Source organism: Phalacrocorax aristotelis, chromosome 3 (genome assembly GCF_949628215.1).
Source record: "Phalacrocorax aristotelis chromosome 3, bGulAri2.1, whole genome shotgun sequence".
Classification (NCBI taxonomy): Eukaryota; Metazoa; Chordata; class Aves; order Suliformes; family Phalacrocoracidae; genus Phalacrocorax; species Phalacrocorax aristotelis.
In genome coordinates this window covers 72,356,502-72,379,670 of record NC_134278.1, presented here as the reverse complement: position 1 = coordinate 72,379,670, position 23,169 = coordinate 72,356,502, and the positions used below count along the sequence as shown (strand labels likewise).

Here is a 23,169-nt window from a genome sequence, read left to right as displayed (position 1 = left end):
CTGTTTTCTCTCTTATTTGTTTCCAGCTGTAACTTTACGTTACGTAAATGAAAACCCAATTAGTGTTTCCTTCTCAAGTGTTCTTTTACCTGAGTTGAGGATGCTATACAGACCCAGGCAGGATTTGTATCAGTGTTGGTGCTGTTCATTATGAATTTATATATTAAACTACTATTATATCCTCAGCATAATGAAAGGCATAGGAAAAAAACCTAATTGTTTAGCATGCATGAATGTAAAAGACTGACAGAAATACAACATAAAATATTCTGGGAGAATTACAGGATTGTGCAATAGAGAAATATAAGACTTTATAGCGTAATCTTTTAGCCATTCACTGGTCTGAGGCAGTTTACTAAGCAATTCCCAGGGGACTCAGTTGTGATTTTTACAATTATATTACCCAGACACATCAATTAAGAAGCTGAAATTTCTACTCTTGAAACCACAGCTCCGGAAAGGGTAATTAATGAGGGGAGTGCTGCCTATTTGCATTATTTTACTGTTAACGTTGAATCACTGGGCATTTTGGATCCCCAGAGACACCTCCTGTTCAAGGCCAGTCCAGCCAAGGACGCAGTTTTGAAATGAAAAGATTTGCTTAACTCGCTTTCCCGTTTTCCTTCCCAATTCCAAAGAAAAGCTTGAAAACTTGTCTACGGTGTAGGGTGAGGCACAAAAGCTGAAAGCAAGGTGCTACAGACAAAAGCAAGAAGATAAACTCCTTAATTTTATAGGCTCGGAATACACATAGTCCCAGGCTAGAAGCTCATGTGGAACCACATAGAACCTCAACCCACTTCTCTGGGAATCTTTGCAGAAAACATACCAGCTCGTCCTTCAGGATAGTCCTTGGAGCATCCTAGAGGTTCATGCTGCCTTGTGCGCAGGATGGGGTTGTTTTGCCACATACACATGCTAATACAAGATGCTATAATAACTTTTCATTTCAAGATACCTTTTTCAGAAGACAGATTTTGATGTAACTGCATCTTGTTTAAGTCCTAAAAAGGTAAAGTTGTACATTGGTGCTTTTACGTGATCTTCTGTGAAGCTGCACTGCAGAGCAGGTAGTGGAGCCATAACATAATTGATGTGTAAAGTTCGCTGGGCAATTGTGCTCTCACCACATGATTCTCAGTTGTATGAAGTTGTAGAAGGAAATCATACCTCCTTTCAAAGAAGCACACGATATGCCTGTCCCTATTAATATTAGGTGACTGTCAGTTCTTGTTTGCTTCTGTTATATTGAACTTCTAGCAACCTACTCATCTGTTTAAGGGGAGACATTTTATATTAAAAGAGTAAGAGGCAGCCAAAGTTCCTATGGAGAAGAGGTTGGGAGTCATCTTTTCCTCAAGGAATGTGGTTTGCCTGCAGGGATGAAGAAGCCTGCTTCTGCTTGTGCAAAGAGTTTTGTGCTGAATGGAAATGCAGCAGCCTCCTGAAGTGCTTTGACAGGACTACTTTTATATTTAACCTTTCTTGAAAATAATTGAAATGAAAAATAATAGGAGCTGAGAGATCCTCCATTTTACAGCCAAGCAAATAACTGTGGTTGAATTCTATTTCTTTCGTTGATTGTTTGGGGTTTTTTTTTAAACTCATAAGGGATTTGTAAATGGTTTTGAACAAAGGTTTTGCTCATGTAAATAATAAAATGGAAATTCATCAGAGACATTCTTCTAAGGGGCAGACTTGCAATATCTGACAATTCTCAGGCCTTTTTTCTCCCTTTTATTAAAAAAGGGATGGAGGAATGTATTATTAATGAACCTAACTGTCATCAATTGAAGCTTGCAAATATGCTAGTTATTTTGATGGGGGTTCCAAAAATATACCTGTCACAACAGAGCAGGTAAAATTAATGGGATATAGTAACACATACTAAATAAATCAGGAGAAGCTAAGTATCGGAAGGGTGCTGCAGAGGATCAGTGTATACATTTCCAGTGCTCTGCTCAAGTGGTGGTGTCGTGCCCCACTCTACCCCGTTGCATCAATGTGCTGCTGGGCATGAGAAGGTAAAGGAACATCCCTTTATCAGGCACGATCCAATCCTGATTGCACTCAGAGAAGGTAAGCCTTCTGCTCAGGCCTAGAAAAATAAGATTGTGTCCCTTTTTGAATCCTTAACAATAGATATTTGAGTATAAATAAGGTGACAGGATGTATAATGAGAGCACAATATGTTATTCTTTGCAAGAGCATTTTCATGTGGGTGTTGTTAATTTGAAAGTTTCACTCTGGAGAGCAAAGTAATATTTAACGTGATTGATAGGTACCTAAAAATATGCAGAACATACTTGAACAAATGGAGCATTGATTTTTTTCCCTTTTTTTCCTCTAAATAGTTTGAGGATATTTATTTTTTAACCAGTAGAATTTTTAATGTCATGCGAGTGCTGCTTAGCTTCTGTAAAAGGGTCTCAGTACAGTCCATAGAAACAAATGGTTTGAATTTGCAGTATTCTAAACTATGTTAAAAAAAATGTGGATCTGAATAAGAGCCAGAACAGACTTAATTTTTCTAAAAATTCCCGTTCGTTGCTTAGTGGAGCAACTGCAGCTGGGTTTAGACCAGGCTGCTTAGAGTGTGTAGGAAATCAGAAATTCAAGCTGTCCTGTGTTTGGGGGTGGGGGGGAGGGTGGCACAGTCTCCATTTCAGAAATGAGAAGATCCTTTGTAGCTCTTTGTGAAAGAGTGACCTCCCATCTCAGCTGTCCTCTTGGGATGGATGAACTGGCATGTGCCTCTTCTCTCAGAGCTGTTGGTACTGAATTTACAGTTCACATGTTCAGGGACATGACCTTACAAGGAAGAGGACAGGCTCTGATGATTTGGTGGGTTGGTTATGCAATCCAACCCCTGCTTTTACTTCAGAAAAGACAATATGTATTGAATATTTTCACATAGACAACTAATAGCTGTCTACTTTTGATTTTTCCCTCTTCTGAGGAGCATTTAGGCTTAGTGTCCTTTACAAAACCCAGGCAGGATATCCCTGCTCTCCCGCTTCTCTGAATCTTGTAATCTTTCTGTCTCTATCTTGAGACAATTTGCTGCTGCTATCATCGTTTCTTGCTGTCTTCATTGCTTCCCCTTTTCTTTGCTCTTCTCTGTTCCCTTCTGTCTTTTGATTATTGCTGATCTGCATCAAGCAGCAGGAAGATAATGTGTTCAGTAATTTAGTTGAAACCTATTCTTGCCAGCAATTTCACTTGGAAAAAATAGTTTTTGTGGCTGCCAGCCATGGCATACACCAACAGCTTTCTGTTTGAATAAATATTGTCAAAGCTTAATGCCCTTATTGTCCTACGGTATTTGCAGGAATGCCTTTTTTAATGTAGGTTTTATTTCTGTATAAAGACAAAATGCAACAGAGACAAGCTCAGAGAAGAATTCACGGTACTGAATTCAGGATACTTCCCTTGCACACCCACATCCAAACTGTGCTATGCAGTAATCAAAAGCAAGGAGCATCTGCCTTCTTAATTTGATTGTTTTAAAGTTTTATGCTATCTGCAATTTCAAATTACAGCAGTGATCCTGCAACATTGAGGTCAATGAGATTACTGATATGCATAGTTATTCATGAGATAAGACTGTATTTAGTGGTCTGGAGAATCATGCAGAATAAAAATCAAGTTGAAACTGTATGGGATTTTCTTTTCCTCGTCTTTCACTAGAATTCATATTTTTAAACAATTTTGCTGGCTCTTTAATATTTATGAGCCCTGATCTTTTATTATACATATTCAATTATTCATCTGACTCAAAAGATGAAGATAAGCCAAGAGATTTTTTTAATCTAAAAGTTGTCTTCCGTTTTCTCTCTTCTAATTGAATACTTTACATTTTAAAATAAAATATATAAATTTTGGCTCAGCAAATCATCAGAACAGCATTTAAATACCGAAATACGGCTATGTCCTTAAGGTCCCAAAAATAAAGCATAATCTAGCGCTTAAGTAAGAATTGTTCTCCTGAATTGGGGAAACAGAAGGGAGAAACATAATTCATGTTCTTAGATCAGGCAAATTCCAAGTTGAATTTATCCTATGAATTCCTCAATCCCAAAGGCTTTATTTTGTTCTTTATCTCACAGCGTTTGTAGTCCATAAGTCTGTTCCATAGCATAAATGTCCATTCTTCAGTTTTGACCGCAGAAGAGTGTAAGCAACTTTCCTTTTTCCCTTCTACTTAGGCCTATTCTCCTGATGCTGTGTATTGATGTAAAATATGCAGTCAATATTTTAATGCTGTGAAAAATCCAGTATGAGCACAGACCTTCTCAAGCTCCTTTTCCTCCTTTCCTCTTTTTGTATTCCTCCCACCTATTAAACTGAAGATGTTTGTCGTTAACTACCAGGAGCAGGCATACAAGAGGGTGAAGTTGAGGTGATGAGGTTACTCTGGTTTATCTTCTCATCTCTAAATTGCTGGTACCTGTGCTGTGTTTTGCTTTTGTGGAGTGTGTGGTCACAACTGGTTTTACCCTTTCCTTTTCCTTGGACTTGTGTGTACATGAAATGGATAATTTATTTTTTGAAGCCAGACCTTTCATATTGGCTTTTTGAAAAAATAATCTTTGTGAAGTGCACTACAAGGATAAGGCACTGTATAACCACGCAATAACCTCAAATCCAGCCGGTGGTGCAGGCTAGCGCTATGGGAAGGAAGATCTGCACAAGTTCCAGCAGATACGAAGATGGAAATACCATGCATATCTGTCAGCTCATCCAAAAGAAGCCTTTTGAAATAAGCTTGATTCTTGCAAAATCCTTTGCACATTACTACTCTAACTGTACAGGTGAAGGTGATCCAAGGCTTGCCTTATGGCAGTTAGCGTTAGGTGGTGCCTGCTCTGACATGACTTCCCAGATGGGAAGTGAGTGTTTAGAAGAAATGCTCATCCTCAGATTCAGCTGCATAAGGTTCTTCATCCGAAAAGAGCATGGAGAAAAATCAAGAAGCAAAAATATTGACACAGTGGAAGAAACAGTCTTAAACTAAAATGTTTGTAGTACACGTGTAGCTTAAAGTGATATCATATTTACTGTTCATCCTAAAAAAAGACCTTACATGCTTTTTCAAAGTTTTGCTAACTACTTGTAAGCTTCTCAGTTTCATTCCTGGCGTGTAAAAGCTCTGAACTTCTGTAGAGAGTAATTTGAAAAAATTTGGGTAAAAGATGGATATGTGTGCCTATGTGAAACCTTCTGATGAGATTCACCCATTTTTCTTCCCACCAGGTTTGGAGGAGACCAGCCAGTGTACATCAATATTATTAGAGATCCGGTCAATCGATTTTTATCCAATTATTTTTTTCGACGGTTCGGAGACTGGAGAGGAGAACAGAATCACATGATCCGTACCCCCAGCATGAGACAGGAGGAAAGATATCTGGTATGTTTTAATAAAAGGCTCTGGTTACCAATTTCTCAGCATCATTACATAATGCTGATGTTGAAACTGGATGTTTGAAAAGTGGGAGACTGTGGCATCTTCCTTCCATCTTGCGTTTTTTTGTCTCTGCCTTGCCTGCACCATAGTTTGGTCACCTTTAGTATGTGAAGTGTTCCTGATGAATTTAATGATCCAGTTTGTTCTTGTATAAGCTGACAGCAAGTCCCAGATTGCCACTGTTGAATTCACTGAGTTAGATTTGCACTGTGTAGTGGTTAGGCATAATAATTCTGCCCATATTTATCACTATGAATAGTCAGGCAGATTTTTAGGTTGAAATTATGTCTGTAATGGTGCAGCCTCAGAAGAAAATTGGGAAATGGAGCAAGTCAGTGTGCCCAAGCCTCTAATGTTCTTGCTGGTAAGTTGTGCACAGTGTTCTTTATACCAGGGCTCTGATCTCAGTTCTTGGTTTGGTTTTGTTGCCTTTTTTGGATTAAGAAGGTGGCAGTAATGCTGGCTAAGATGTTCAATAAGTTTTAATTTTGCACAACTGCTGAACTGTCATAATGCCTGTCAACCTTTGTCACAGACCGAGGTCCCATGGCAATAGGTGTTCTACAAATGCTGAATGAGCAACACAGATGCTAGGGATGTGGTTGCTTTGATACTGATCTCCTTGCGTGCACACCGACACCTCCCTAAGAAGACAAAAAGGTGGAATTAATTCTTACCCCCTTTACAACAGAGATCCAGTTTGGTTGGGCTCAGCCTTCTGCCACTCTTGAATCTGCAGAGGTTTCAGTGACACAGCGGTGATGGGGCAGCTTGATGGTCTGCTATGAGATGTTGCAGGCCAGACATGCTGTCAAAAGAAGAGAGGGCTGTGGCTTCTGGAGATCAAAGAGAGAAGATGTTTTGATGATGTGTTGGCGGGGCAGTAGAGTACAAGATGGGGTGTGGATGAGCTGTAGAGAACACGGCTCTGAATGACTGCCATGCAACACGTTTCAGTCCTAGCTGAGGTCAGATGGATCCAAGGAGGGCTGGGTTTTTTCTGTAGGACAGGGCTGCGTTGATTTTTTTTGTACTTTACTACTGTTTGTCATGCAAAGCCCTGTGAACAGATAAGCTTATAAATTATGAATAATTGAAGGGGGGGGATCAGTGTAACTATGTGTAGCCTTAAACTTTAATGACATCTGCTCTACAGATAGAAACTCATTTCAATAATGCTGCAAAGCGTTTCTTCTTTGCTATATGTCTAGAGATACTGAAGAGGCCCTTGGTTCAGCTGAGCCAGGTTTGACCTCCTGCTGTGCAGAGTTGGAAGGCAGTCCCAACAGCTTTGCATGCAGTGTGCTGTGTGCATGGACTTTTTTCCCCCTCATCTGTGAATGGGATGGGGGGTTGCAGAAATTAATGTGGGGTGGATTTTTTACTACATTATTATTTTGTTAGTGCTGTCATGTTTCTTTTTTGAAAGTGTTAAAAATGAGCAGTACAGTCTGTACTTCACTCTGAGTGCCTCTATTTCTTGTCTGAAGTGGAAAGTGCAGTGATTGGCAGCTCTCATGACTGACTGACTCTGTAAAAGCTGGTATTAATTCAGAACAGCCTGTGCAGTTTAAGATGTGATATGTACTGCCAGTGAAATTTTACTTCAAGCAGAACTGAAATGAATAGATCTAATTCCTGTTGTTTGTGTTGGTTTAAAAGCTAATAGAAAGAAATCATCTTGCATTTTCATTTGCATTTGGATGTTCTGTAAGAAAATAATTATTTATATGCACATGGACATATGTACACATACACAGATCAGTACAGAAGTAATAATGAAAATGAAATAAAAAGCGGCCATCTGAGGTCAGTAGTCATTTTGTTCAAGAGGCAGTTTGTTGGTCTGAGGCACCATCAGCATCCTTTTTAAAAAATATTTTTGCTTTTTTGTTTTGGCCTTCTTTGTTGGTAATTCAGTGTTAGAAGCCTGGGAACTTTTTTGGAATCTGTCCTCCATCCCTCCTTGGGAGACTTTTGTTGTCACTTGCACTGCTCAAAGAGGGCGGTTGCTCCTGTCACAGTAACATATAGGCCACCCGCCAGTGAAGTTCATTTTAGCAAAAGTCACTCATTCCGAATGTTAAGCATTTTTAGGACTTATGCTATTCAACCACGTAATATATTGCATGACTGCATTTTAATCTTTTCCTCAGTGGTGCAAGGAAATCTGCTGGCATATATTTTAAAAGGCATGTAATAGATTTGGTGGAATGGTAGCTTCAGAAGTCTGCTAAATCAATTGCCTGATATAGCTGTGAAGAAAGCAAGCAGTTGGTTTTACCTCTCAGCATAAGCGTGTGCAGCCCTTTAGCACACAACTGACGGCTGGCCCAATTGCTGGCCTCATACCTTTTGCAATTCTTCCCTAATGTTTTTTATTATTATTGAAAACTCTCCACAAAGCATTGGTTTTTTACAGGGGACTATTTGAAGGATAAGCTTATAGTTAGCATATTAAATAGTTTCTATATTGATCACAGTATAAACCCAAATCATTTGGGATGAGGTGTGCCTGACTGAGCAGACATGTGAAAGCAGGGGGAAGGATATGAGAAGCTTTTACTTTTCTTCTTCCATCGTGCCTCAGAACAACAACTGGGAAAATGCAAAACTGCTGATTGCTCCACAGCGTTGAGCTCATTGCTGAAGAGCCTGAGAGCACTTGTGTTGACTGCAGTTATAGACTTATAAAATGGAATGGAAAAACAGTAAATATAAATCCTCTGTTTTACCAGGAAGGACAGGTTTGCCTGAGGAAAGGTGTACATCTTTTGAAACTGGGGTATTAGGGGCTAATTGTGCTTTTCCCTGCCATGATGTTTCTGGCTTCCCATCTTTTGGAACGTGTTGTGGGCAACTGGGAACCTTTCCAGGCCATCTTGGCATCTTGGTCAATAGCTGCCAATACTGGCCTCCTTCCTTGAAAAGCTGAGGGCAGTGTGAATTTTCTGTCAGAAACTGCAGCATGAAAGTGTGGGAGCTCAGCATCTCTATAAAGAGGGCTCTGAAGGGAGGAAAAGCATTTTAAGATCAGGTTTTATATCCAGTGAACTACTTCTTGGCCATCAGGTTGTGATTTCCCTAATGGAGGCATTCCCTCCCCTCTGCTGAGATCCTTAAGGGAAAAAATGGAGGGGAAAAAAGCCCCCTTGAAGTCCTGTAATACCTTGGGCGCTGTTTTTTTAACTTTGAAAATCTGAACTGCTGACATTGCAAAGTTCAGAAATGGAGACAGAAGTTTCCACCATTCGCTGATGGTTTGAAATTTTCTCTGAATAGAGCTTCAGGCTTTCACTGTGTTCCAGAGAAAACAGCCATTCATTCAGGAGTCAGATAAGTTGTTTTAAATGTTTCAGCAAGTATCTGTGTTTACCGAAATTTAATTGAAAGCCAGGATAGAAAAGAAGCCCTTCATTCACAAGTCAGATACGGCAGAGGCAGCTGCTGCAATGTGAGACTTTCCACCCAGATCAGCCAGCTCTTTGCCCCGACCTGGTGCTTTCTCTGCTGGAGTGAGTTACTGTCAGTGACCTACAGAGATCACTGCCAAGCTTCCCCAAAATAAATAGTGGCAACACGTTAGCGTGGAATATGGCAGAGAGGTAATGGTCTGAAACAGTCGTGTCTCAAGCACACTCACATGAGAGTCACACCCTACCTTATGGCCCTGTAAGATGAGATAAAATTCACAAAGGTTAATTTAAATCCATTGTAGTGAATGTGTTTCAGGTTGAACACGTTCTTAGAGTAAATATGCTTCAGTAAAGCAAGTAACCCCTTGTCAGTGCAACTGAGAGTGCTGCAGGTACCAAGCGAAAGAAAAACATGCACCAGATGATTTAGTTTAAGGCCTGCAAATACAGAAGGTAGGAAGCACTCCTGATAAAGAGCGGGACTACCATAAATATTTGGAAGCTTTACATTAAAAATTGTCCTTTCCAGAAGGTTTGTTAGTAATTACCCAGTATTTATTACAACTCCAGAGTGAGACACAGAAGGTATGTATGGGTTTTTAATCTTTCCTTAATACTTGTTAAAACTTTGATCTAAGACCGCTAAGGCTGAAATGAGGGTGTGAAGCAGTGCGGGCTGCGTATTGTTGGCTGAATTGCAGGAAATCTGGTTCTATGTGATTCTGATCTCTAAGCTCACAAGTAGCATGGCTCCTAACTTACTCAAGTACGAGATCTTAACATCTTTGAGCTCATTTGCCAGAAGAGAGAGGTTTTGTGTAACAAAAATCATTTAGTAAATTAAGAACTTGTCACCTACCTATAAGACATTTCAGATTTTCATTATAATTAGTGGTTAAGTTTGCAGTGCAGCTCTGTCAGGCTCAGCATAGTTTTTCAACTTCATCTCTGAAAATAAATGTGCTTTTCTCAGCTAAAAATAAAAATATTCTAACAATATTCAGCCTCAGCTATGCTAAAGATCATTCATGCAAGTAATCCCATAAAGGAGCATCTGTCTTTTTGTCTTTTAAATTAATATTAAAATACTTGTAAAAAGTACGTTAGGATTATTGCAAAGGAGGGAAGTAAAATTCAAAGGACATCAGGGAATTTTCAAGTCAAGTTTCTTACAATAATAGGGACCTCTCCTGTGGCAAAGATTGGCTTTTCTTGCTAAATATTTAAACCAATGTTGTTTAGATTATTTCAGAAAGTTTAAACAAAATTGTAGAAAAAGCTGAATGGTCAAACTCCATAGAACAATTTTTTTGTATTCCTGGATTCTGAGAATTTCTTTTTCTGACTACATTGTTTTTTGTTAACATAAGGATCTTCACTAAACACAACCAATTTTATTACTTATATCCCCAAATTTCTATCTACAGTGAAAAGTACTTTTTTTACCAATTATATTGGTTTTCTGATGGCAGCCAGCTGTCTTTATTCCTGCCTTTATCTGGGTAATAAAAATATTTAACCATGGCTAAACGTACTGTAAATTTTCAGCAATAGTAACACATCAAAATTTCTCCTTCATGACTTCGGTTACATTTCTTGAAGCTATTCAGTCTGCTGGGGATGTAGCTTCCAAAGAGAGACTGTGGTATGGAGTCCATGCCTCCCCTCCTGACTGTCACTCTCATGCATGTGCTTCTGTATTAAAAAAAAAAGAGGGGGTGGGTAGGACAGTTGCCTGCCTGCAGGTTTGGTGGAGGGAGGAGTAGAGGGTTCGTTTCTATATGGGTTTTTTTCTGCTGAGGACCTCACAAGGGGCTACGCATGTCTGTTGATCGAACCTTGGAACTTTTGGTGAGGGTCTGGTGAACTTGGTTAGCATCGTTTAGATTGGAAATCTAGGGCATGCAGAGGTTAAAATGATTTACCTATGCCTGTGCAGTGCATAGCAGATATTAGGGAGTTGAATATAAATGAAAAAGCACATTTTTAAATTACTTGGTTCTGAGCTGTAGCTAAGTGACTAAACATTTTATGCACCCTCAGTGTTTTCCCTAACTTGCCCCCGTACATACAGTAGTCATTTTGCCCCCTGTGTTACATATTGGTGCTGAGATGGTTTGCACTGGTTGTCGGATGTCCCACAACACAGTGTATCCCGAGCTGCAGCGCAGTTTTGCAGCTGTAGCTCTGGTTCGGGGATCACAGTAGCATCAGTCTCTCTCCAGCTGGGAGCAGGCTGCCAGGAGGGCACTGCTGAAGCACAGCCACCTGTTGGCTGACCCAATTAGAACAGTTTGCTGCTTCTTCCCTCTAATGAGTGCTTTTAATAGTCTCCAGCTGTTCCCTTTTACTGCATTAACTCTCCACAGCAAAATTTCTGGCCTGTTTTTGTAACTCTTCATCTACTGTGTATGCTCTAAAACACCATCTTTCCCTTAGATTCTCCCATTTTGTATTAATAGTTTATTGAACCACAAAGTTAATGGTAATTCAGACCTCAGTTGGAGGAGGGACTGATTAAATGAATTATAAAATGTAATATTAAAGGAAATGTTTTCACGGCTGATACTTACTTTTCAGTGGCTTTAATTTACAAACCAATATTTTTTTAATGTTCCCCTGTGGAGTTTGCATTCCAAACATTGCAGTGTTATGCAATTATATGAGAGCAAGAAAATGTGCCTTCCTAAACTGTTTTCATTTATTAGTCTGAGTCAATTGTACATAGTAAATAAGCAGTATACCACTGGTTAAAATTGCAGCACTAAAATCTATTATGTAATTCATAATACGTAATTAATAAAAAAAAAATCTAGATTTTGTTAATACCATGCTTTTATTTTAATGATACCATTCTGTACTGCATTCCTTTTCATGGAGGCAGCATGCAGGATAACCACAATATTTTGCATCAGGATGTAAAAATGTGAGGTATTTTTTCATGCAATGTTGTACTGGTCTGAAAATTTCTGGCTGTTGCAAATGTTAAGAAACTACACAAGAAACCAGAAGTGAAGCAGCAGAAGAGTCCCAAGTACTAAGTACCCACAATCTTATTTAAACTTAACATTATTACAGGGTCTGGTTGTGGTAGCCTTGGGACCCAGTTTTCTCCAGCTTCTCTATAGGAAGCTATTGTTTGTAGAGTGGAAAAATCTTAAATGCAGAACAAAGAGTCTAACATATTGATGCTGGCCTGTTAAGGCCATATCAACTGTGTAAGAGAAGAGGGCATGTTCCATGATATATTTTCAGGAGCTGTATTTTTGGAGATTGAAACAAGAACAGAAAGGAGCATTCTTGTGTAGCCCAGGGATAAAAGCCAGCCTTCCCTTCATTGAAGGTGGGAAAGCAGTTTGAGGGAGGATAATCCTTATTTCTCATAGAAAACAGTGGGTTCTCAGCAGACTGTTACACAAGATCTCACTCCTGACTGGTGTGTGGTGGATGGTTCAACCATAGCATCAGCTTGGTTCTCAGTAGCGGTCAAAAAAAGGCAAATTGAGAACAAAACGGAGAGCCTCATTGTGTATAAATCTGTTGCGTGGCTGCCTTTGACTTCTTTCCTTTGACATTTGTGACCTCCTGTTCCCAAAATGGATTTGGAAGAACTGGAAAGTACTCAGAAATGGGTATAAGCAACGATGAAAGGATGGAATAATATCCATACAAGGAATGACTAAGTAGATCATGACTCTTCAGGTGAGGAAGAAGTAAACAGTAGAAAGGATACGAGAAGACAAATTTGCAGGAGGAGTGGAAAAGTTGCATCAAGGATAATTGCTTGTGGGCTGTTTCAGTGCAAAACCTAGAAGATCCCAACTGGAATGGGCAGTTGCCAGATCCAGGAAAAAGCAAAAAGACGTGATGGTTCTGACAACACGTAATTAAGCCATGGAAGTCCTTGCTGGACATTGTTGTGGAAAACAGAAGCTTATATGTATTCAAAAAGGAAATATTTCAGGAAACAATTCTTTACATAGGGGGTGGTCAAACACTGGAACAGCCTTCCTAGAGAGGTGGTCAGTGCCCCAAGCCTGTCAGTGCTTAAGAGGCATTTGGACAATGCCCTTTATAACACGCTTTAACTTTTGGTCAGCCCTGAATTGGTCAGGCAGTTGGACTAGATGATCATTGTAGGTCCCTTCCAACTGAAATACTCTATTCCACTCCACTTGATTTAAAAAGAGTAAATATGTAGCCCTCGAGGACTATTAATTACCAAGGCAAGATCTCTTAATGAGAAAATCTCTGATAAGTACATAGCTGGAGCCTTGGGGGTGCCCAGGAAAGGGTCCTGAACATACGGTAGATGTTCCTCATAGCCCATACTGATTTTCTTAAATTAGTGACTGCTCTGGGTAATCCAAAAGCAAACTTTGTAATTACATGCTTGCAAATGAATTCTACTGTTAGGTGATTTATGTAAGATAGTTACCATTATAGACATCTCCAGCTGAATGTATTGTGTCTTGACCTGAAAGCAATTGAGCGTTCTTGGGTTTATGCTGTAGCGGCTAAGGTTTTGTTGTCTTACAGCTCTGCTGATTAAATGAATTTTTGTAATTTCGAGTCTGACACTGAAGCTTAATTATTAACACTGTCATGACTATTCTCAAATTTATCATAAAAAGCTAAGGTACAAATACATTTAAAGTATGATATGCAACCACAACTTTACATTATGCACTGCTAATAGTAAAGGTACCAAAAGAGAAGATGTGAGAATCCGAAACAGAAGATAGCGGGTTTTAAATGTTTTTTTCGAGTGCATGCTTTCCGGAAAGTGGAAGTCTCTTGGGTTTGATGTACAATAGTTTCAGTATGGATGAGTTTCAGGTGTTTTGACTCAATTTGAGTGTTTGTGTTTTCAATTCTCATGTATTTTGCTAATGTGAAAGCAACAGGAAGACATATCTAAGGAGGTAACACTTAAATGGTTCCCAGTAAGTGATGACTTAATGATAATTAACTGGCAAGTAACCATTGCAGGTGAATGGAAAAAAAAGAATCTCTGTCTGATATAAACGTTACCTTCAGTGCATTGTCCAACATTTTGTGTGTTGTGAAGCTGGAGAGTAGTCTTTAGTAGTCATCAGGTGAAACTAATTATTGATTGATACTTTGTTTGTCTAAAGTTGGAATAGAATGATTTTTAGAACTGCAGTGTTTTATCATCCAGAAGAAAAGAATGCCTCCAATTTCCATTTCTGTTAGTATAAATTTTAAAATGAATCCTTTTAAAGTTATATTTTATACATGGCCTAAATAACAGAGATGGGGCATTGACCAGCAAATAGTCTGTTTTAAAAATACGATGTAATCACATTTATATATGTGTGTGTGTGTATTTAGAAGTCTGACTTTTTGAAACGTTTGGTATTGTATTCATGTTTAATTTAAAAATGTTTTGAAGTTTTGTCTAATGAAATCATGGTAGTCTTCCCTAGAAAACCCTACTAAATACCCTCAGAAGTAGAGTCATTGCTAGGAGTAGACCTGTTTCCTTTTCCTGGTTGTGTTATGCTTTAACCACCTTAAATGGAAACTGTCTTATTGGCAGTGTGGTGGGGAAGGAAACTGCAGAACCTTTTAGTCCTCTTGATAGAGAAAGGACAGAGAGAGTCAGGCTTCCTCTTACGGCCAGTATATTGAGCGTGTTCAGGCTGTGCTGTGATAATGCAATTTCAAGCAGTCAGATATTCACTTCATTCTGTAGGTGTCAAAACCTGCAGGAACTGACAACCCATGAGAATAAAACTGAATTTATTAGCCCATTTTACTTTTTGTCTGTCACTCTCATTCCTCTTCCCTTTTTGCAGTTTATACATAAGTTTTCTGGCTGTCAGCACTGCCAGCAAAGTGAAAGAAACTAAAATCCTGATCTCTAAAACTTATTTGCTAAAGTAAGGCTAAAGTTCTCAAGCGGAGAATGGCAGAGAGAATTCAGGGTGGTGGGGTTCAGAGAACTGCCTGGCCATGGTGCCTGGCTCATGCAGTGAGGGATAGCCATGTTTTCATAAAAACATCTAAGTGTGTCCTGGGCCTTAGGTGTTTGTTGTCAACAAAATACTATTCTATTGTGTGATTTTTGGTGGTGGCATGGACTCTTCTGCTGACTGCAGAATGACTGGATCACACTTGTGAATTTGGTGTTTTTAAGACTCTGAAGTAGTTTATATTGAAGCCGCATGCAAGTGAAGATGCGGTATGTTGCAGAAAAAAGGGACGTCCAGTGTCCAGACATACTCCAGAAAGGCTACTTGAATTAGGAGGACTAACATCAACAGCGACAGCAAGAATGTCTGATTTAACAATAAAAGTCTTATAATGTAAGAGTTGATGGCATCTGTGGCCACTGTTCAGGCTCACTTGTCCTCTCAGAGCAACACTTCCTATTTTAGAGCACACAGGCCTTACCCCGAGTGTCACACTGGAAGACATCAGGACAGGGAGGGCTTCTCTGTGCAAGACATACCTCCCTGTACACCGCTGTGATCAGCCCTCTCTGTCTCTCATGAGTGGAGGACAAGCATTAGTTTCCCTGCAGTGTCAAGTATCAGCATCCTCCTTTGTAGAATGAAAACTATGTAGTGTTAATAGTAAGTAAATTTAACGAAAGACATTTAAATTTTAAGGCTCTTGCATTCACAATATTGTGGATGCAATGCATTGCATGCTGAGTAGTGCCCCTCTTTTCATTTAGAAATAAAAGTGACTAACTTTTGACCCACTGAACAGAAGCAAGTAAAGGAAAGAACCTTTCCTTTACTTCACAATAGTGAAAATGAGGCATAGAGGTGCAAATTTAGTTTCTGTTTCTGTCTCATCACAGAATGAACAGATCTGAACCGGGGAATAGTTTTCCCAAAAAACAGGTGTCGGCTGTCTAGTCTTGCTCTGTTTGCTTCAGTATGCTCCTGTGAAATAGAAATAGGCATTTGTGTTTCTACAAAACAGCAACCAAAAGCCATAGGTTTTTGTTGGCAGCTGGACTGGGATGTTCTCTCTGGTTGCTTGGCCCTGCTCAGCAAATGGCTGGTGTGCTTTCCCACAGGAGTGCTCTTCAGGTGCCAGATATTCCAGAAATCAGATTTTCCATCTTGGCATAAAGGATATTGCTGCAGATGGGTTTGGTTTTGTTTTTTTCTTAGAGATTTTTTCTTTTTTTTGCAAGAGTATAAGTTGTGTTATGAAGTTATCAGGACATTATTAGCTTCAGTTCAATGAACTCCTTAGTATGGAGGGTCCAGACTCATATTAGGTATCCTCCCTTCTCATTTTTTTCCCAAAGGGATATGAAAGGACCAGGGACTTCAGACAACGAGAACACAGGTAGGCTTCTTTGCGAGACCGATAAGCAACTGCAATCAGAAGAGCAGTAGGCAAGTGTTGTTGCTTAGTGCAGTAGCTTTGGGAAGACTAATGGCTTCAGTACCCTGATGTGAGAACTGATTCAAATCACATGCTCTAAGCCATCTTGGCACCTTAATGAAATGGAAACCTGATGAGAATAAACCCAGGTGTTTTAAGGATACTGATGGTCACTGGGTGTCCTTCAGAAAGCTGTGCACACCCTGATTCCTTCAGCCTTTTTGTGGTGGATTTTACCTGAATTGAAAAGAAAAAATAAAAGCAGTTGTTCATAACTTGGTGAGATGGTGTTGCCAGAAGAAAACCTGAGAGAACAGACTGTGACAAGCTGCAAACCTGTGTTTGTTGACATTAAGTGGGGTGTGGGGCATTTGGCCATTTTTCCTTATAGTCAGTCAAGTAAGGAAGGGTATTGCTGCCAAGAACTCATTTTTTGGTCTGTCTTATAATTCTACCTTTTTTTAAATGAAGAAATGAGAGAAAACAAGAGACAAGTGTCAACTGTTTCAAACACCTTTTTTTCTTATGATGACTATTTAAAGTCAAATAACCTTATTCAAAAATGCACACGTCCCTCACCAGTTGGCTGATGATGTTGCATGGCAGTGAGCTATCACAGGAGCAGAGGGGGCCTGCCTTGAAGGAAGAGGTAATTCCATCTTTCAGAATAAGCAGTAGATCCTCCATGTCAGTTGAGAAAATATGGTGTCCATGAGCTGTTAACAAGGTAGGGAAATCTTCCTTTGAAGTAGAAACAGCGTTCACTTTTTCTGATTTTTTTATTCTAACCATTCTTTGTTGTTGTTGTTCACTAGTATTTTCAAAGCTCCTACATCTATAGTTGCTATACATATATAAAAACAAAAAAAACCACACACCAAAAATCTCGACAAAGGGTGTTCAGCTGGTTGTTGTTACAGACTCTGGAGAACGGACTACCGTTGTTTCACTAAAGCTGCTTACTGCTCAGTGAATTACTGAAACACAGGACTGTCAGGTTACCTTGAACACAACTTTTCCCTATGAACTCCAATCCAAGCAAAGCCAGCCATTATTCATAACTGAGCTTGTCAAGAGTAATTTCCTTTTTCTTGGGGAAAAATTCACTAACTGGTCGCAAATAGGGAACTTTCCATGGTGAATATGGATTGCTAAGTGAGATTTCTTTTTTATAAATAAATTTTCTGTTCTCTTTAAAAGGAAAAAAAAACAAAGTAAAATGCTCATCAATGGTTAAAGGAAAAATATAAAACAAAACTTCTTCAGAACATAGTCCAAAGAGATGTCTTTGATAAACAGGAAGGAAAAAAGCAGATTTTACACTTTTCCCCTCCTTCTAGTAGAGTTATTAACCTCCATGATTTTATAATTGATCTGGTTACTTGCTGTGCTTTTTGAAGCCATAGCACCTGAGATGAGGGGATTGAGAGGTTCTGGGTTTCCGTGGGGGGAGGTAGTCATGGTTTTGTTTTTCATAGCTGTAGCAAAGAACTTCAGCAGATGACTCAAGGTTCAAAAAATTAAAAAAGAGGCAAACAGGAACATTAGTTATCCCTCTGAACCTTGTAATTTTAGGAGGTTTTAAATACTTGGAGTTGTTGCTACAGTGATAGTCTTGTCGAACAGAAATCAATGTTTGTTCCATGCTATTCAGAATGGCAAGTGTTACAAATGATACAAAGTATTAGTAATTTTCCAGAAAAGCATTAGAGCTGTTCATCAGAGGGCAGATTATAACTATGGAAATTAGATAGGGGCAGCAGAGCAGAAACCATTCCCAGTTGCAGCAGCAGGGAAGCCACATGCAGGAGGAGTGTCGTTTGCTTCTCTGCACTGCAGCTCCTTTTGCGTTTCAGCCCTGAGAGATGGAGAGATTCAAAGTCAGTTGACGCTGGGCAGAAAGCTGGTGAGAAAGTAGAATTGATGCACAATTCACACTTATAGCTCTTTTCTCATGATTCAAGAGGCTTGTGATAAAGTGCCACCACAAGCGTGGTAGCTCAAGGGGACATAAAATGTTTAGACCTTGCTGCTCTGAGGAAGCTGGTTATTTTTTCATAAAAGTCAGTACTGTGCTTCTAAGATTTATCATCTACCTTAAGAAAATGGGCAAAACCAAACAAATTTATAATCTGCACTGTATGATGATCATCATATATTTTCTTTTTTTTAATGGAGAGGTCAGCAGCAGGCTTTTTCTTTTTTGCTAGGCAGCGTACTTGACGTGACTGGATTATTGCAGGTGCACGTCATGAGCTGTTGGATACAGTCTCTCTCCCTTTAGCATCAGTGAACAGGAATTGTGTCACTGGAATTCACAACAGCAGATAGTCGAAGCTATAACTGAGCAGTATGTTGAAATAAAACTTCTAAGATGCATCAGCCAGCCAGTGTTCATTTTCTTTAGTGAAAATGTTGTTACATATGCAGATGAGAGAAGCTTAATTAAAAGAAATACTGCTTTACTGAAGCCTGCAATTTTTTTTTTTTTGTGTGGTGTATCTTCCCTTCTCCATGCAAATACTCTCTTATTTTGAAAGTGGTTGTTGAAGAAATCAAGTGTTTTCCTCCCTAACTCTTGTCACATTAAGTTCTGTAAAAATACATGCAAAAGGAATGTTCTCTCTCATTTGCTTTGCCTCCGTCTTGATGGGATGTACGAGAGCAATAATATTTAATGCTTATTGCCAATGAAATTAATTTCCTTTTAGCTTATGGATTGCTTTGCTCTGATGACATCTTTAACATTCAGAACTCTGATATTTGTTTTAATAAGCCTCTTTTACACTTTTGTATTGTTAAAACTATTTTTTGTGGATCTCTACTAAAAACAGCGTAATGCTAGCTTCAGGATGTAGCAATCATAGAACTTAAATGTGTTTCTGTTACTATATGCGTTTTTGAGGTTTGGGCTAAAATCTGCTGAGCATAATTTATTTGTATGCAGTCAAGCTTTAAAGGAATGAGAACATTTGACCTGGGAAAGAAGACGTGAGAAAAATGTGAACTACAGAAATATTGTGTTATCAAAATAGGCTTTCCTGTATTGTAGCAACAAAGCAATATTTTGAAACATTTAAATCCCGTGATATCTGTGCAAATTACATGGTGTCATATGTAGAGGTGTGAACTTCTGCATTAAGCCCCTCTTGAGACATGAGCACCATCCTGCCAAGCTGGGGAAGACAGTACAAGCTGGCAGTACAGAGGCTAAAGGGTTGTTTCCCCTCCTGTGTCCTCCCAGCTTCTGGCATTCTTCAGCTTACCAATTTCCTGAGCCAGACATTGCTTCCATATCTGTGTTTAATAGCCCTTGATAGATCTTTCTTCTATGATCATATCTTTTTTATTTTCTTTTTCTTATTTTTCTTTTGGGTGTGTTTTTTTTTTTTAAACCCAGTTACACCTTTGTCATCCAGAGTATCCTGTTGCAAGGACCTATGCATTTACCAGCACTGAATTTCTTCCAGCATTTTATTACCTAATCAGCATTCTAGGGTCCTTCTATAACTCCTTGAGGTCAGATCTCTTATCTGCTCTCATTAATATTCCCTGAAAAATCTGCTACTTCACTATTAACCCTTCTTGGTATTCACAAGAGATGTCTCAGCACAGACGCTGTCCAACTCTACTCAGTATCTCATTTCAGTAAGAAAATTAGCCGTTTTATTCCTGTCCGTAGCTTCCTGTCCTTTGTCAGCCTCTCATCTATCTCTTCCCCCCTCCCCCACCACCCCGGAGAATTTAGGAATGCAAGTCTGCATTTATCAAACCTTTAGTGACTGAATCAAAGACCTATTGGAAGCTGGAGAGGCACAGCTTTCTCTGCTGACATTGATTCTTCCCCTTGCTGGTTGTGTTCTTCATTATAGTATCTCCTAATGCTAGCTGGTTGTGGCAATCTTCTATGCATTTTATCCACTTTTTCTAAAGCATCTTTGACTGTCACTTCAGTTCAAGACTTTTTTTTTTTTTCTGACTTACACCCTCTCTAGAGGGCCCTTTTCTGTATGTGAAAGCATCCCAGGTCTCCTATGGTATTTTTCATTACACAATTTCTCATTCTGAGCAATCTGTAATGCGTATCTCTGCTCAGTTGTGAGCAGGACTCGCTCTCAATCCAGGACATGCTGAGTGTTAGTATTATAATGTGCTAGGCTAGACAGCAAGGCTTTTAACATTAATAGAGGGGTATATTAGAGAGGTGATAATCTACAGTGTTATACAGTGACTTTCTCCAATTTAGTTTTTAAATAATATGTAGCACAAATGGTTTCTGGGATCCAACGTTTCTAGTCAAACAGAAGACAAAAGATGCTGGGTTCCAGGAGCCAGGTACATGAAATTATTCCTTAATTCCTTCCGTGGCTCACTCTTACTCAGATGGGAATTACATAAGGCACCGGCAGGGTCTTTTCTGCTATACTTGGAGCTGAGAAAGAGCATTGGAAAGTGTGGAGAGTTAACTAGCGTTCTGTTTTAGGACTTCCAAGAAACTAAAGAGAGTCCAGAAGATAGTCTTAAAAAGGAAATAGTGTAGGGAAGGTGTAAATCTTCCGATAAATAAAATCGTGCTATGAAGCAGATGACCGGCACTTATTCCTTGTGTTCATAAAGATTAACGCAAAAAAGAGTTTCCTTAAATTACATTAAGGTGTTTTCCTATCAGACACTAGTAGAAGTTTTCTGACAGTAGGAGCAATAACGCACTGATACAAATTAGAGAGGATATGAGCACTTTTATGAACAGATTGGACAAATGGCAACCGTAGTTTAGATAAATTTAGTTCTCCCTTAGCAAGAGATGGGCTAAAATGCTCCTCAATGCCCTGGGTCTTCTGTAGCAGCCTTTCTTGCCAGATGGGCAGCAGCCAGGGCTGCGCAACATCACCAGGTACGGTGAGACCACCCTGCCAGAGGACCCTCACCGACCAGCTGCATCTCTGTCCACTTCCAGCCCACTGACTCCAGCCTCATAGTCAGCTCCAGGCTGAGGCTGTCATCTGTGGAAGAGTAACTTTATCTGTGCTCCAGAACTACCTTTTATAACTTGTTGGATGTATCTGTTGCCTCGCTTTTCTCACAGGCATCCGTTGACTAGGGTCCAGCAGTGCGGCATTAGGGAGGGCTGAGAAGCCCTTGAGGTGGGGTTATTTCCTGATCAGTGTTTGAAGAATCGAGTATTTGCCATCGCTAACTTACTTTATTAAGGGTCATCATCTGAGCAGACTAATTTTCGAGGTTCTTTTATGAAGAGGCGTTAGTAAACAGAATTAAAAGATGTACTATCTCCCTGCTGTTAGTTGCCTCTGGGATTCATTCTTGATTGCAGTATAATGGTCTGTATTTTTAGTCTTCCCTGGATCTGTGCCCTCTGTAACAGGATGGTTATTTAATGCTTATACACTTCTTCCAACTGGCAGGCACTCTCCCTTTTTTTCTGGCATAATTTCTTTCTATTTTTTTCATGTATATCCCGTTCTAAGACAGTTGAAGGTGAAAAATACAAAAGCAATGGAAAAGGAAGAATGAGAAGGTGCCTGCTTACAACTATAAAGTGATTCAGTTCTAACTGGTAAACTGATCTTTGACAAATTGCTAATATGGTTTCTGATAACAGAGAAGAGAGAAATATACCCACCTATGCATTTTATCAGTGTTGTACATAATTATAAATTAGAAAATTGGGATCTGCATATGTGTTTAATGTTTGTCAGATCTAAATAGTAGCGTTGTGGGCATCGTTCATCATCTCTACCATGTTAATGCCAGCAAAAGTTTTTATATGAATGAATGATCTATGCCTGCACTGAATGAAAATGTGGAAGGTTAGCAGGAGATGGTGTTTTGCTAGCTGCTGCTTCACTTGCTAAGATGCCAGGAAGAAGAGCTGAATACACTGTTGCCAGAAAAGCCAGGCAAATTAGCCCAGCTGAAAGAGTCCATCAAAAAGAAAAAAGTGGGAATTAAACTTGGCAGGCTATTTGGTTATGTGGAAATCTATGCTCATGTAAAGACAGTACAAACTGAACCTAAGCAAGCCATAGGCTCCCCTAGGCTAGCTTTAAAAAGTAAAGTTTCTTGATTAGAGCACAATTAAAAGACAACTTAACTGAACCAGCCTTTGTATCCTAACATTTGAAAATAAGTTTATCTTTTTCTCCACATTTTCATAATAGAATTTTCTCTTGGGTAATTGTACTTCTACAGTGCACGCTTTTCTAATTAAAGAAAAAATATCTCACACTCTGGAACAAAATGAAGTTTCATTAACTTGCAAGTACAAATATCTAGCTTACCAACGCAGTTATTCAGGAAAAGTATCAAGCTTTGAGTAGGGGAATAGAAGGTATATATATTCCTTATTATACTATCTCTGCAGATATTTAGGTTTGATCTTAAGTCATCATTATTTGCCACAGGTTCTGTAAGCTTCCCGTCCCCACTCTCAAATGCAGCGTTAATATGCAACCCTGGAGTGTGTGAAACAGAAATAGAAATATTTAGTGTAAGTCAGCTGTCTTTGTAACCGTAGGTGAAGGAGGCTTAGTAGGAAGCTATGGGGACTTACGGTACTGCTGCTGCTCGGTGGTGTGCTTTGCTCACCCCAAAGAAAAGGGGCAGTGAGGAGGTGACTGAATGTGTTTTCCACATTAAAGCCATTTTTGTCTGTGAAAACAGCAGTCATGCTACACATAGATAACAGCAGACATATCTAATCACAAACCTAAGTTTGGATGCTGTTTTGGGTACAGAGGTAAGTTCAGTTTTGATCTGAACATGTGAATTGGTGAAAACTCATTTCCTGGAGATGAAACTAATAAATAAATAAATAAATAAAGCACTATTTCTAGCCTTTCCAAAGTTTTATCACAAGTGCCAGAAATACTTTCAAATTTTATTTTCTCAAGT

At 39.2% G+C, this 23,169-nt stretch overlaps 1 protein-coding gene across 4 annotated transcripts in view; it reads left to right on the top strand.

Moving 5' to 3' along the window:
* Nucleotides 1-23,169, top strand: part of UST (uronyl 2-sulfotransferase) — a 180,124-nt gene that overhangs the window by 105,804 nt on the left and 51,151 nt on the right. For all 4 annotated transcript variants that reach the window (XR_012659679.1, XM_075087975.1, XM_075087976.1 and 1 more), the window contains exon 5: nucleotides 5,257-5,410. Coding sequence is in view for 3 of the 4 variants with exons in the window: in XM_075087975.1 (XP_074944076.1) it covers nucleotides 5,257-5,410 (154 nt within the window). In the remaining variant the exon portion in view is untranslated. The remainder of the gene's footprint in view (nucleotides 1-5,256; nucleotides 5,411-23,169) is intronic.